The sequence below is a fragment of the Pleurodeles waltl genome, chromosome 10 (genome assembly GCF_031143425.1).
Source record: "Pleurodeles waltl isolate 20211129_DDA chromosome 10, aPleWal1.hap1.20221129, whole genome shotgun sequence".
In the NCBI taxonomy this organism is placed as follows: Eukaryota; Metazoa; Chordata; class Amphibia; order Caudata; family Salamandridae; genus Pleurodeles; species Pleurodeles waltl.
In genome coordinates this window covers 892,209,952-892,222,434 of record NC_090449.1, presented here as the reverse complement: position 1 = coordinate 892,222,434, position 12,483 = coordinate 892,209,952, and the positions used below count along the sequence as shown (strand labels likewise).

General features: G+C 43.7%; 1 protein-coding gene across 2 annotated transcripts in view; it reads left to right on the top strand.

Annotated features, from left to right (window-relative positions):
* Positions 1–8,763, top strand: part of LRRD1 (leucine rich repeats and death domain containing 1) — a 248,333-nt gene extending 239,570 nt beyond the window's left edge. For both annotated transcript variants that reach the window (XM_069211629.1, XM_069211628.1), the window contains 2 exons: positions 23–143; positions 6,164–8,763. In XM_069211629.1, coding sequence (XP_069067730.1) covers positions 23–143; positions 6,164–6,347 — 305 coding nt within the window. In that variant the 3' untranslated portion in view covers positions 6,348–8,763. The remainder of the gene's footprint in view (positions 1–22; positions 144–6,163) is intronic.
* Positions 8,764–12,483: the final 3,720 nt, after the last annotated feature.

Genomic DNA, 12,483 nt, shown 5'->3' with positions numbered 1-12,483 from the left:
CATTAATTTGTTGTTTTGGTAGAGAAAATGCTGCAAAAGATCTTCAAGATTATTGGATCCGGCGTCACGCTAGAAAACTTTGACTTTTTCTGCAAAAAACTCAGAATGAAAGATGATGAAGTCAAAACGCTCCAAAAGGACAAGTAAGTTTTGATAATCAATGATGCTTTTGTATACACAGCAGTCTGTTCAGAATATGTTAACTTTTCAAAATGGTGAAGCAATCTACAAATTAAAGGATCACTGCCAAAGCCTATAGTGTGGTCTTTATGCAGAGCTAATAGCTTTGTTAATGCTTGTGGTATTAACCATTCTTAGTTCACACTAAAGTATTTTTAAAGCATTCAAAGATGAGCACCTGCTACACGCATGCGCACGCACGCACACACAGTCACACACACACGGGCAGCCACCTTGGAAAGTTTTAAACAACTTAATTATTGTTTACAGTTCCAAGATGGCTGGCAAATACTCTTCAAAGACAGCTGTCCATACATGTGCACACATGGTATGCCAAGGGATCCATCTTGGAAAGATTTTTGTTGCATGTATTGCAAAACCCATACAAAGATGGCTGCGCATGTGCGCACATCCACAGGTGCCCATATTGGAATATGTTTTGTTTTTCTTATAACATAAAACATTCAGAGATAGATGCCCCTGAGAGCACACATGTATGCACTCAGATGTGGCCATCTTTTGGAACAGTTTTGTATTTTACCATTCCAAGGCAGTCACAAGATCTAGCCTAAGCATGATGAACAAAACATTTCCTTTGTAAAAGTATGTGCGGTACAAAGGCATGTGGCATCTCAGACATTTGAAGACACATATAGGAAGCTGGCTTTGTATATACTATTTCAAAAGGAGATATAGGGCCTGATTCTAACTTTGGAGGACGGTGTTAAACCGTCCCAAAAGTGGCGGATATACCACCTACCGTATTACGAGTTCCATAGGATATAATGGACTCGTAATACGGTAGGTGGTATATCCGCCACTTTTGGGACGGTTTAACACCGTCCTCCAAAGTTAGAATCAGGCCCATAGTGTGCACAAAGTCCATTGGTCCCCAGGACACTTAACAGAGGCTAAAGTAGATAATACTTGTGCTCTCTTTTGTGGTAGTGGTTGAACAGTTAGGCTTATCTGAGGGCAGTGCAAAGCATTTGTTGTACACACACAGGCAATAAAGGAAGCACACACTCAATGACTAACTCCAGGACAAAGGTTATTATATAGCAAAAATATATTTTGTTACTTTATTTCTAGAACCACAAGATTCAAGTTGCAGTTAAGTACATTTACAAGTAAGTATCCAACATGTGTATCAATACTACTTGGTTTCAATTTGGCAAGTTTAATAGTTTTCAAGTAAATAGCAATAATCTGTTTTAAAAATTGGCACTGCAATTTTCAGAAACAGTTCTGGGGGCAAGAAAAGTTAGCACAGTTTGAAGGTAAGTACAAGACGTAGAGTTCCAGTCTCCAGGGGTTAGGATGTCCACAGGCTAGGGTTGAAGTTAACCCCAAACACCCATCGCCAGCACACAGGGCCGGCCGGGTGCAGAGGTCAAAGTTGACATCGATTTAACATGGGCTACTATGGAGACTGGGGGCACTTGGAGGGCAGACCTCAGGGGTTTAGAAGAGCACCTCTGCACAGGTCAGCACCAAACACACCCCCTCAGTGGCGCAGGAGGGGCCGGGTACAGGGTCCAATCATAGCGTTGGGCTCCCAATGCTTTCCTATAGGGGGACCCTGGGGGTCACAAAGATTCTGCAGGTGATGTCCAGGGAGTATGTTCCAGGAAACCAAAGGCTGGACAAGGAGGAGGGCAGCCTTCTAGACGTTGCTGCGCTGAAGGTCGGATTCCCCAAGGCCAGGGGGCTGTGGGTGCAGGTGTACCTATTTGTGTTGGGAATCTGTGTCCGGTTCTGTTGCGGTCAGGGCGGTCCTCCGGATTTAGGCTGCAGGCATCTTTGTGTTTGACAGGAGGGGTCAACTCAGGGTGGGCACTTGCTCAGAACTGCCTGGGAACCAGCTGTAGTCAGTTGGGCCACCTGGACACGGGCAGTGGGTGGCAGGTGCAGAGTAGACAGGACTCGCAGATCTGGGGAGGCTCTGGAGTCCTTGGATGGAGTTTTTCTTGGAGAGGGCTGCTGTCCATGAGAGTTCTTGGTCTTCTGCGGTGCAGGAAGTCCTCTTGAGGCTTTTCAGAGGTCGCTGGTGCTCCAGGATGCATCGTCTTCTTTTAGCAGGGTTTTAGAAGCAGGAGACAGGCCAGTAGGGCTGGGGCCAAGTCAATATGGTTAGGTCTGTGTCCTTTGACTAGGCTGGGGCCAAGTCAAAGGACACAGACCTAACCATATTGGTCCCTGTCCTCCAACCAAGAAGGAGGATTTTGCAAGGAGGGAGTCACCTCAGCTCTGGACACACAATCCAAAAAGGGAGCACCCTGTCTTACATTTCAGCTCGAATAGCCCCAAAGCATCATGATAAATGCAGTCATTAGAATGAACTTGAATGATATTTCAAAAAGTCTTTCACCATAAATGGGTGCAGCAAGTGCTGTAACGTTGTAGAAAGTTTTTCACCATAAGTTGGTGCGGCGAATGCCGTATCGCCGGACACGTGTTTCTGGCTTTCGCCCGTTATCAGCGGAGAGCAAAGTGTGGCAGACGGGGTTGCTTGAAATGCCGCCTAAACGTATTCTCAGGTTTTTGTACCACTCAGTAGGCGCACAGGTGCTTCACCAGAGCTCGTCAGCTCAAAGGCTCACGGGAGCCGTTAAATACACAATCCAAAAAGGGAGCACCCTGTCTTACATTTCAGCTCTACTGAGCGGTACCTGAACGCTCCTTCTCCTACCTCGCTACCAAGTCCAGACAGCATCTTCTCTCACAGAATTCAAGGCCTAGCTCTTTGACTGATCGCAGCAGTATCCAAGGCCTGGATACCCTCATGGGTGATTAGTTGTTTGATTGATTGACATACTTTGTTACCAGTCACATCCTCCTAACCATAAATATTTATAACAATGGGAAATAATACTCCAGGCCGAACAGCAACATGGAGGTCATGCTCACATAAATTCAATGCCAGAAGAGCCTCATTGATTCCTCCTCGACAGGGCATGACCCGCTCTACCATACTCTGAAAGCAACTTCCGAACAGTGAGTGCTTGCACTGCGCCAACTGATGACCGGCTCATTTGCAGTCTTCCCCACCAGAGGAATTTCCCTCCCCAGTACCAATGTGGCTTGATCTATATTCATTCTTGACATCACACATCTGCACTATACCAGTCCCTCCAAAACTGTATGTGGGAATACTCCTACCCCAAAGGCTCTGCTCCCAATTCGTGTAGCTTAGTTGGGCCCATGTTCCCCTCCATTCAGCCCATTGATTCCTAGCCTTTCATAGAGAAGTGGTGTGGTGTTAAAAACTGGAACAATTCACCTTAGTTTTTTCCTGTTTCCTTATAAACAGCTAAACACTGTTGTACCATCGATGCCTAAAATTTAAGGAGTGTGCTATCAGTGCTGATGAACTGAACCAAAATGAGCGTGTAAGGATCTGCATCTTTAGGCTCCATACCATTCCAGAGAAAGGGCCAAGGCATTCTGCCAGGCCTGTTCTGTTACCACCACCGTGAACGGGTTCTTGTAGGAAACAACCCTCTTGACACCAGCATGGACACGTCTGTGGGAGGAGTGAGCCTCTTCACACTGTTATGTGATTGCACACATCCTCAGCAGGGATACAGCTTGCTGCCACAACATCCCAGCAGGGCTTCTCAGCAAATGCTTAGAGTGCTAGGACCATCGTAGTTGTGGCAGAATGTGTTTGGTAGGCTGTACTAATGTGACCCTGTCATGTGAGCCACACACAGGCCAGAAGATAACGCTTCCTATCGCTAGCCACCCATTGAGCCTTGCAGAACATTTTAGATTCTTGCTGTAAAGTGGCTGTAAATGGATCAAATAGGCTTGAGATGGCTTTAGGATTACGCTGCCTCAGTATTCAGAGTTTGCACATTTGATTGCAGTAGCCGTGTGTTTCAGGGGAGAGCTTTGGGCACCGGCACGTTTTTATTACAAATTAACCACTGCAACAGACAGGTACTACGTGTCCCCTTTGCTACTTGCTGTATTTATTGAACCAATATGTCAATGTATAATTAGTGAAGGAAGGATTAAAGCTACCACAAATATTCCAGGACCCCTCAAAATACTTCTTTATGCAGATGATGAAGTTTTAATCAGTGAGGGAGCGTGGCTACATCCACAGTAAACTCATTGGGGACCAGCAGAAGAGATATGCAATCCCAGCATTTCATACGTTTCACATCTATTGGGGAGGGGGGACGGGGCAATTCAATTGAAAGAGCTAAAAAGCCCTGGAACCACCACTACACTTGGTGACATTTTGAAAGCAGTCGTCTTTTAGAGGAAGTCTGTGTCCGAAAAAATACATTGCTGATGATGTACATCAAATTCAGATGTCCCTCCTACACTTGCTTCTCTTGGTTTCAAAGTCTACATTAAAATTCCTTCACTGTAGTGTGATAGAAAGTACATTAAAGTGTAATCTCACCAAGCTTGAAATCCTCATGCCCTCGGGGAGGAGGCAGAACTGGACCGGGCATTTGGGAAATGGGAAAAAAACTTGGGTGGGTGGAAGACAGAGGGTGGGTTTCAAATCCGTGCAGGCTCTGAAGTCCCGGAAGTAGCACTGAGGCAGCAGGGACCAGTCCTCTTTGGCACACACGTCAGTTGCTGCTCCAGAGGAATGATGCTCCTGGGTATTGTTCCAGACCTTGTTTCGCAAGTTTATATTCAGAAAGGCCTGTAAGACCGATGTTTTTAGCAAATATATTTAAAAAGTTGTGCTGCAAGAAACAAATCGGTTTATCCTGTCTCTAAAAACCACATGAGGGGATCTATTCCAAACCATTCCCAGTTAGTTTTAATCAGCAGCGACTCACCCCCCTTACAGTTCACCCACTCACTGCTCGTCACCCCATGGCCCCGCCCCTTTCACAAGGAAGGGACAATAAACATAGGGCCATATTTATACTTTTTGACGCAAAACTGTGCTAACGCAGTTTTGCGCCAAAAAAATTAGCGCCGGCTAGCGCCACGCGGGCGCCGTATTTATTGAATGGCGTGAGCCGACCGGCGCTGCCTGGTGTGCGTGAAAAAAAACCACGTACACCAGGCAGCGCCGGCGTAGGGCAAAATGACGTTTGGGCGTCCAAAAATGGGGCAAGTCAGGCTGAGGCAAAAAAATCGTCTTAACCCGATTTGCGCCATTTTTTTTTGGCGCCCAGACGCCATTAACATGACTCCTGTCTTAGCAAAGACAGGAGTCATGCCCCCTTGCCCAATGGCCATGCCCAGGGGACTTCTGTCCCCTGGGCATGGTCATTGGGCATAGTGGCATGTAGGGGGGCACAAATCAGGCCCCCCTATGCCACAAAATAAAAATAAAAAAAATACTTACCACAACTTACCTTTTCTTCCCTGGGATGGGTCCCTCCATCCTTGGGTGTCCTCCTGGGGTGGGCAAGGGTGGCAGGGGGTGTCCCTGGGGGCTTGGGAGGGCACCTCTGGGCTCATTCTGAGCCCACAGGTCCCTTAACGCCTGCCCTGACCCAGGTGCTAAAATCCAGCGCAAATGCGGGTTTTTTTGTCCCGCCCACTCCCGGGCGTCATTTTTGCCCGGGAGTATAAATACGATGCATATTCATCGCAGTCATTTTATAAGACGGGAACTCCTACCTTGCATATCATTAACGCAAGGAAGGTGTTCACACAAAAAAATGACGCTAACTCCATGAACTTTGGCGCTAGACGCGTCTAACGCCAAAGTATAAATATGGAGTTAGTTTTGCGTCTAATTTGCGTCGAAAAAAACGACGCAAATTCGGCGCAAACGGAGTATAAATATGCCCCATAATTTATTGTTCCTTCCTTGTGAAAGGTTTGCAGCTTCTGCTGCTGGTGGGGGGCGGTGCTCCTCTGCCCAAACGGAGGAGCCGCCACTGGTTTTAATGAAAGTAAAAAATATGAACTGTATTTCCTATGCAAGTCCATAATGAAGATTCATATTTAAAGTTATATTATAGGTTGAAAATAACTTTGATTTTCTTTTTAGGTCTCTTCAGTTGCAAGACAAAGTTCTCCAAGCCCTGAACATTTGGAAAAACAAAGAGCAAGTCAAACGTGCGCCCTCAGCGATGATTGAGCAAATTATCAAAGTCCTAATCATGTCTGATTTGCACAATCTTGCTGAAAAAATTCGAAATTTGAAAACATTTGCACGGGCAATAAAATTCTAGGTAGTTGAAAGTCACACAAAGGTTGCAGTGGTGCTCAACCATGAAAAACAGTATTAATATATAAAGATCTGTCGTCTTTAGGGTGCGAAATTTCACTAAGGTGCACAACAAGTGTCATCTGTGGCAGCAAAGAAGAAATCCTGATTCAGAAAATTATGCAGTGCAGATGTTTACTATCAAAGATGGAGCTTTAAGCTTTTGGTGATTTGCCAAGTGGCTGTGTATTCCACAGCTGTATGTAAGGGAGCAGTGAGGAGCTATCCAATCGGAGCTCAGGGTGTTGGGAGCACCCAAAACGTTTGAACTTCCATTCACAAATATTCCCGAAGCAATTTTCCACCCTGAATGCATGCAGAGCCGTAGCCAGCAGCAATAGCTTTGGGGGGCATGATTGAGGTTTCAAGGGTGGGGTTCTGTGGTCTTATGCAAAGAAAATGGTATTAGTCTTTACTGAGGAATATTGGGGAATGTGTATGTGGTATAAAATGTTTTAAATCACGTTGCCTAAAAACGGATTGGATTTTTAGGCATTTTTATAGGGTGAGTGAGAGTGTTTTCAAACGATTTGCTGGGGGGTATTAGTGTGAATGGAAACATCTTGATCCACTCAAAGGAGAGTGAGGGGAAAAGAAGATATTGTCGCTGGGCTGGGAAGGAATTTTAATCATACCTGAGTAATCAGAGGAACTTTGCTAATTTCGTATGAGTCTTTAGATGTGAAATTACTGAAAACATGCTTACGCCTATTCACATTGTCTAGATTAATTTGGGGCACAAATACCTTCTGCAAGAGCACAGGAATAGAGCTTGAGTGCCTGTTGGCTGTTGCTATTCATGTTCTGTTACATTTAGCTGTATTTCTCTAGTGCAAAATGCATCCTCAGGTCCATCATGTGCTAAGAACATAGAGCTAAATGCACGGTTATGCTCCTTACGTAACTCCACATAATCTTGCATACTGTTTCTGTAATTACACTACATCAAATTATATGAGTTACACCCACATCTAATTGTCACGTGACCTCCCTTTGAATGTATTATCTCACAACAGGTGCCGCAAACTGTATTAGCGACAGTCTTATGGAGTCTGATTGGAACCACATATTTTTGGATAAAGAAACCTCACCCACGTTATTGTGGCATGCTTCATCATAGGTAACCTTACCCCATTCTTGAAAGATGGACTGACAGGCTAGATGCAAAAAAGATTTATGCAGAGACCAGAAGGCAAGACATATTACATCCTGTCTTGCCTACTGGTCTCAGCATACATCATTTTTGTCTCCAACTTCTCTGTCCATCGGCAGTAAACCAGGGGCCTTAGAAGCTACTCTTCCCTATTTCCACTTTGACAGCTACACTGCAATGACGACAGATGCTGCATGCCTATATGTGGCTTGTGACTCGCAACAATACAACCCGCTGGAGACTCCAGTATGGCAACCATATAAAACACCCAGTCCATCCGGCAATCAGGCACCATTACGGTGGAAAGCAGGCAACTCAGGGACAAAAAGACGGGCATAACCTCTGAAGTAAGTTGTCTATTAATGTTGTTTAAGTGTGTGTGTTACCGCAGTGACCTGATCACTATCACTGTAATTCGGACAGGCAATTTAAACTGTTCCAAACTACACAATAAAGCATGTTACATGATTTTCTACAGGCTAAATAATGGCACAAAGAATTACAGATGTTGTTTTCAAATAATAACATTTTGATTGAGTGTATGAATAATGATAATTACCTGATTACTAAAGATGATGGATGAAGCTAAGTTTGTGGTAGTAACCATGACTAGAGGAAGTATACTTATCATATACAAACTCACTAAAGCTGATGAATGTTGAGAATGGAATAACAATGTTTTTACCCATACAACTATGTGACTACAGAGCCTTTCACCACATGTGCCTTGTTGATTTGCGGGATCTGCACAGGTGTGCACAAAAATAGCATTTTTGTGCATGCAAGTGGTGTACGTATACTTAATATGTTTTTATTTCAGTATCTTTACATACCTCTTTAAGTTACATCCTTTGCAGTCTTACAACCTAGTAAGGTATGACTAAAAAAAAAAAAGCGTTCTCTAATCGGGCCCTGTGTGTACAAGTACATGTAGAAGCTAGGTAGGGATCTAACTTAGCCCTGATGATGGCTGTTGCCCCTATGGGCAGTACTACAGACTGAAACATGGAATCAATGGGGATGTATGAGTAATAATACTGATTAGACCTTCCTCTTCTTTTATTTTACCTGAGGTACCCACACTAATCAAATAAACATTTTGGGGTTTATGCTGAGGCAATTCCTCTGGATCTCCCTTTTTCCAGTATTACTTTATTAATAACTCTCTAAATGAGGAGGTTGAGTTCAGCTGGCAGTACTATCTTTCCAGGAGGGTGTAAAGTTACCTTTGATGAGACATGCCACAATCAAGTGGGTGACGTTTCCTTATCCAGAAAGATCTGGTTCTACTTAGGCCAAGGCAACATTTATATTATGCCTTCATAAAATATGCCACATCATATAATTATGCACCATCTTTAGTTAAAATTTGCACCATTCAAAGTAAAACAGTACATTGCACTGGAAAAACAGAACACAAGTGGTTGTTGTGACGGTGTTTAAATGCATCCTTGTGCCAAAAATTGACGTGAAGACACATTCATGCTAAAATATAGAGCAAAATGACCGATTTGTATTCCATGCAAATATACATAATTTTGCAATACTTTTGTGTAATTATGCAAAAGGAAACTGCATGTTTTGCTCACACCTCTAGTTCCACTGGGACTACAGGAATCCATCACTGATATAGGTTGTCACCCTTAGCAGAGTTTTGGCCCAAATGGGTCCAGTGACAATTGCAAGGACCCCCGAATTCAAACTTTTCACCTTTTCTTTAGGAGGAGTACACCTGGATGCCAGCCAAGGGTCCAAGACCCAGGGAGGCACCTCCTAGGTATCAAGTATGTGCTCCAGCAGAGGTCAGGAGGGCCCTGGCAGGTCTAGTTGCAGGTCCAGGTAGGTCCAGTTGCAGCAGATCAGCTGGGAAGTTGCAGGGAGGCCTCTGAAGCTTGTGTCCATGTAGCTCACACAGGATGTCAACCAACTGACCCTTGGAGTCGCTCTGGTTAGCCTGGGATGAAGGCAAGCAGGTCCAGTCTTCCTTCCCAGACAGCAAAGCAGTCCTTTTGGGCAGCAGTTCAACCATCTGGCAACAGGGTAGTCCTTCTTCTGTAACTTCCACAGGTCCAGAAGTGTTCTGAATACTACCACTGAAGATCCTTTATTTACACCTGGTGCCAACCTTTGTGTGTGTGTGTTTGGGAGGGGACTCCCTGTCCTACACCCGCATCTGGTTCTGGCAAGTTCTTCTTCCCCTGTCAAGGCTCCAAACTGTCTAGGGGTGACAAAAGCCAGGACAGGTCTGCTGTCAGGTTTCTTTGTGTGCTCTAAGTCCGTTGAAGTCTAAGTGGGGCTGGATACAACCCCTTTCTGGACATCCTTCCAGGATGTCCCATCTTGCCCAATCCTAAGCCACCCTTGTGTTACTGTATGGAAGGAATACACAAATCCCAAAAGCAGTGCTATTTACAGTCATGTGACCCAGGATATTAGCAAAAGGCACAAATGGTTGAGACATGAAAATGCCAACTGTCTAAAAGTGGCATTTTCAGAATTGTGAATTAAAATCCGACTTTATCATTAAAGAGGATTTTACATTACAATTCATTTGAGTGTAAACATCATATATCTTTCTGCTCCCAGTTCCGAGTTGGCACGTATCAAATGTAATAAGATAACCCGATGTTCATCAATAGGAGAGATAAGCCTTACAACAATGAAAAACAACTTTAGTAGTGTCTCACTGCCAGGACATGTAAAGCTTAAATACCTATGTCCTGCTTTTTAAATGCCAAAATACCATACACCCAGACCTATGAGCCTGTCTAGCCTACCTTGGGGGTGACGTATAAATATAATAAAAAGGAAGGTTAATGTCTTGTAAAAGGTATTACAGGCTGCAGTGGCAGGTCTGAGACATGTATAAAAGGTCACTTTAGTGGGTGGCACAAGGAGTTCTGCAAGCCCACTAGTAGTATTTACAGGCCCTGGGCATTTACTAGGGGCTTAGAAATAAAATAAATGTGCCTATTAGGTATCATTCAATTTTACCATGTTTGAAAGTGAGAACACAAGCCTTATAGCACTGGAGTAGTGATAAAGTGTACAGAGTCCTAAAGCCACCAAAATGAATTCAGCAAAACAGGAGGATAAAGGCAAAACCCTTGGGGGAATACCACACTTGGATGTCAGGTCTAACATATATTATATTAGACATAGTAAAACCTATGATATAATAAGAATATTTACACAACATTGATTTCGTATGCCTGAAAAGTGAACCTAGTAGTGTGGTTGTTTACTTTGGGCCTTTTTTATGTGTATATTTACTCATGTGCATATTTACTTCTAAACCTAGGTTTAAGTCTACACCTTTCTATTAGTCACTGATTATCACCATTTCTGAATATAGCTCTACACATAGGTGGAACTGTACAAATCTCCTCCCCCTTTAACCAAAGGGTGGAGTCTTATCCAAACAATTTATGAGGGTAAAGTTACTTCTAATAATTTTGAACCTGTAACTGAAAATCACCTCCACCATGGCAGTTATGTCCATATGGGAAGGGATAGGGTGAATTATTATAGCACATTCATCTTTTAAAAATGATTACAAATAATTGAAATTATGAAATACATGTAAATTGAGTTACAGTATTTATAATTAACCTAAAACTAATAGATATTTGAGACTCTTCTGCCATTTTGAAGTGCTGTAAATAACAGACGTTACTGTTATCCAGTTTAAAAGCACACACTTTACCAAACCTGGAAGGCTGAAAATCTGAGTCTGCCCAGTTTTCTTTCTAATTTGTAACCTTCAGGTTATTGTGGAGGTGTGCATTAACTTTTTGAGCATTCTTGCTGACATCATGCCCATTATCACTCTACAAAAGTCCTCCCTTATTAGGGAGTAGCCAGAAAAATAAAATACTCCTATCTTTGAACCAAATTGCAAATGGCAATAAGTGGACGAGTGAGTTGAGCGAGCCCAGCAATTGCTTCTTCTGAGGGAAATATTCATTTTCCTTCCTTCCTTCTATTCTTCCTACAGTTTATTTCCAATGTTCCTTCGTTAATTCTGTTGCTTTTCCTCCTATTCTTACAGCTATCCATCATTTTTCTCACATCCTTTATTTTAATTTCTTCCTGTCTTCGTCCATCCATAAATACACTTCTGTTGTTCCTCTTCATCCATCTTTTATTCATTCTTTCATTAAACACACCTATCCTTTTCTTCATCCATTTGTCCATCCTGCATCCATCCACTCTTCCCCATTCATTCTCTCCCTCCATCATCAATCCATCCTTCTCTCTGTCATTCATCCATCTCTCAACCATCCATTCTTCCATTCATCTATCTTTCTGTCATCCCTACTTACCTTCCTATCCTGCATACTCTGTTTCATTTGTTCCTCCACCCTACCCACTTATAGTTGTAGGTATGAGCTTCTGGTTGGAGACCAGCAGTCTCCCATGAAGGGAAAAGGAGCTTTAAACAAAAAAGTTAAATGTTTTATGATAGTGAGAAATATGAGAATAACCCCCCCCACTCAAGCTGCTAACGTGGGTGGTTGTTGATGCCCCATCACATAATAGTGCTGATAGCCCCTCTCTCCCCCCCCCCCCCCTATTGCCTTGAAACCCTCACGGGTACGTATCGCGCTTTACAAATTCAATGATTGATTGATTGATGTTTGCCCACAATTGCTTCACAAGTGCAGCAATAGATTCAATGACAACACATACTGTACTTTCCACAATCCATAAACACACATGACACAGACTCCAGATACATCAATATACAACCTCCTGTTTTCTCCACTATAGGCAGGCTGACCCTCTCCCACACAGACATCTCAGGGAGATGAGGAGTTGGTGCTGAAGCTGGCTCTTGCTCTGCTGACTCGGGGGCTGGAAAGGTACTTGGGGCAGCGATGGGAACAGGGGCATAGCTACCACTGGTGACCAAGTGCAGTGGCACTGGGGCCGAAAGCCCTGAAGG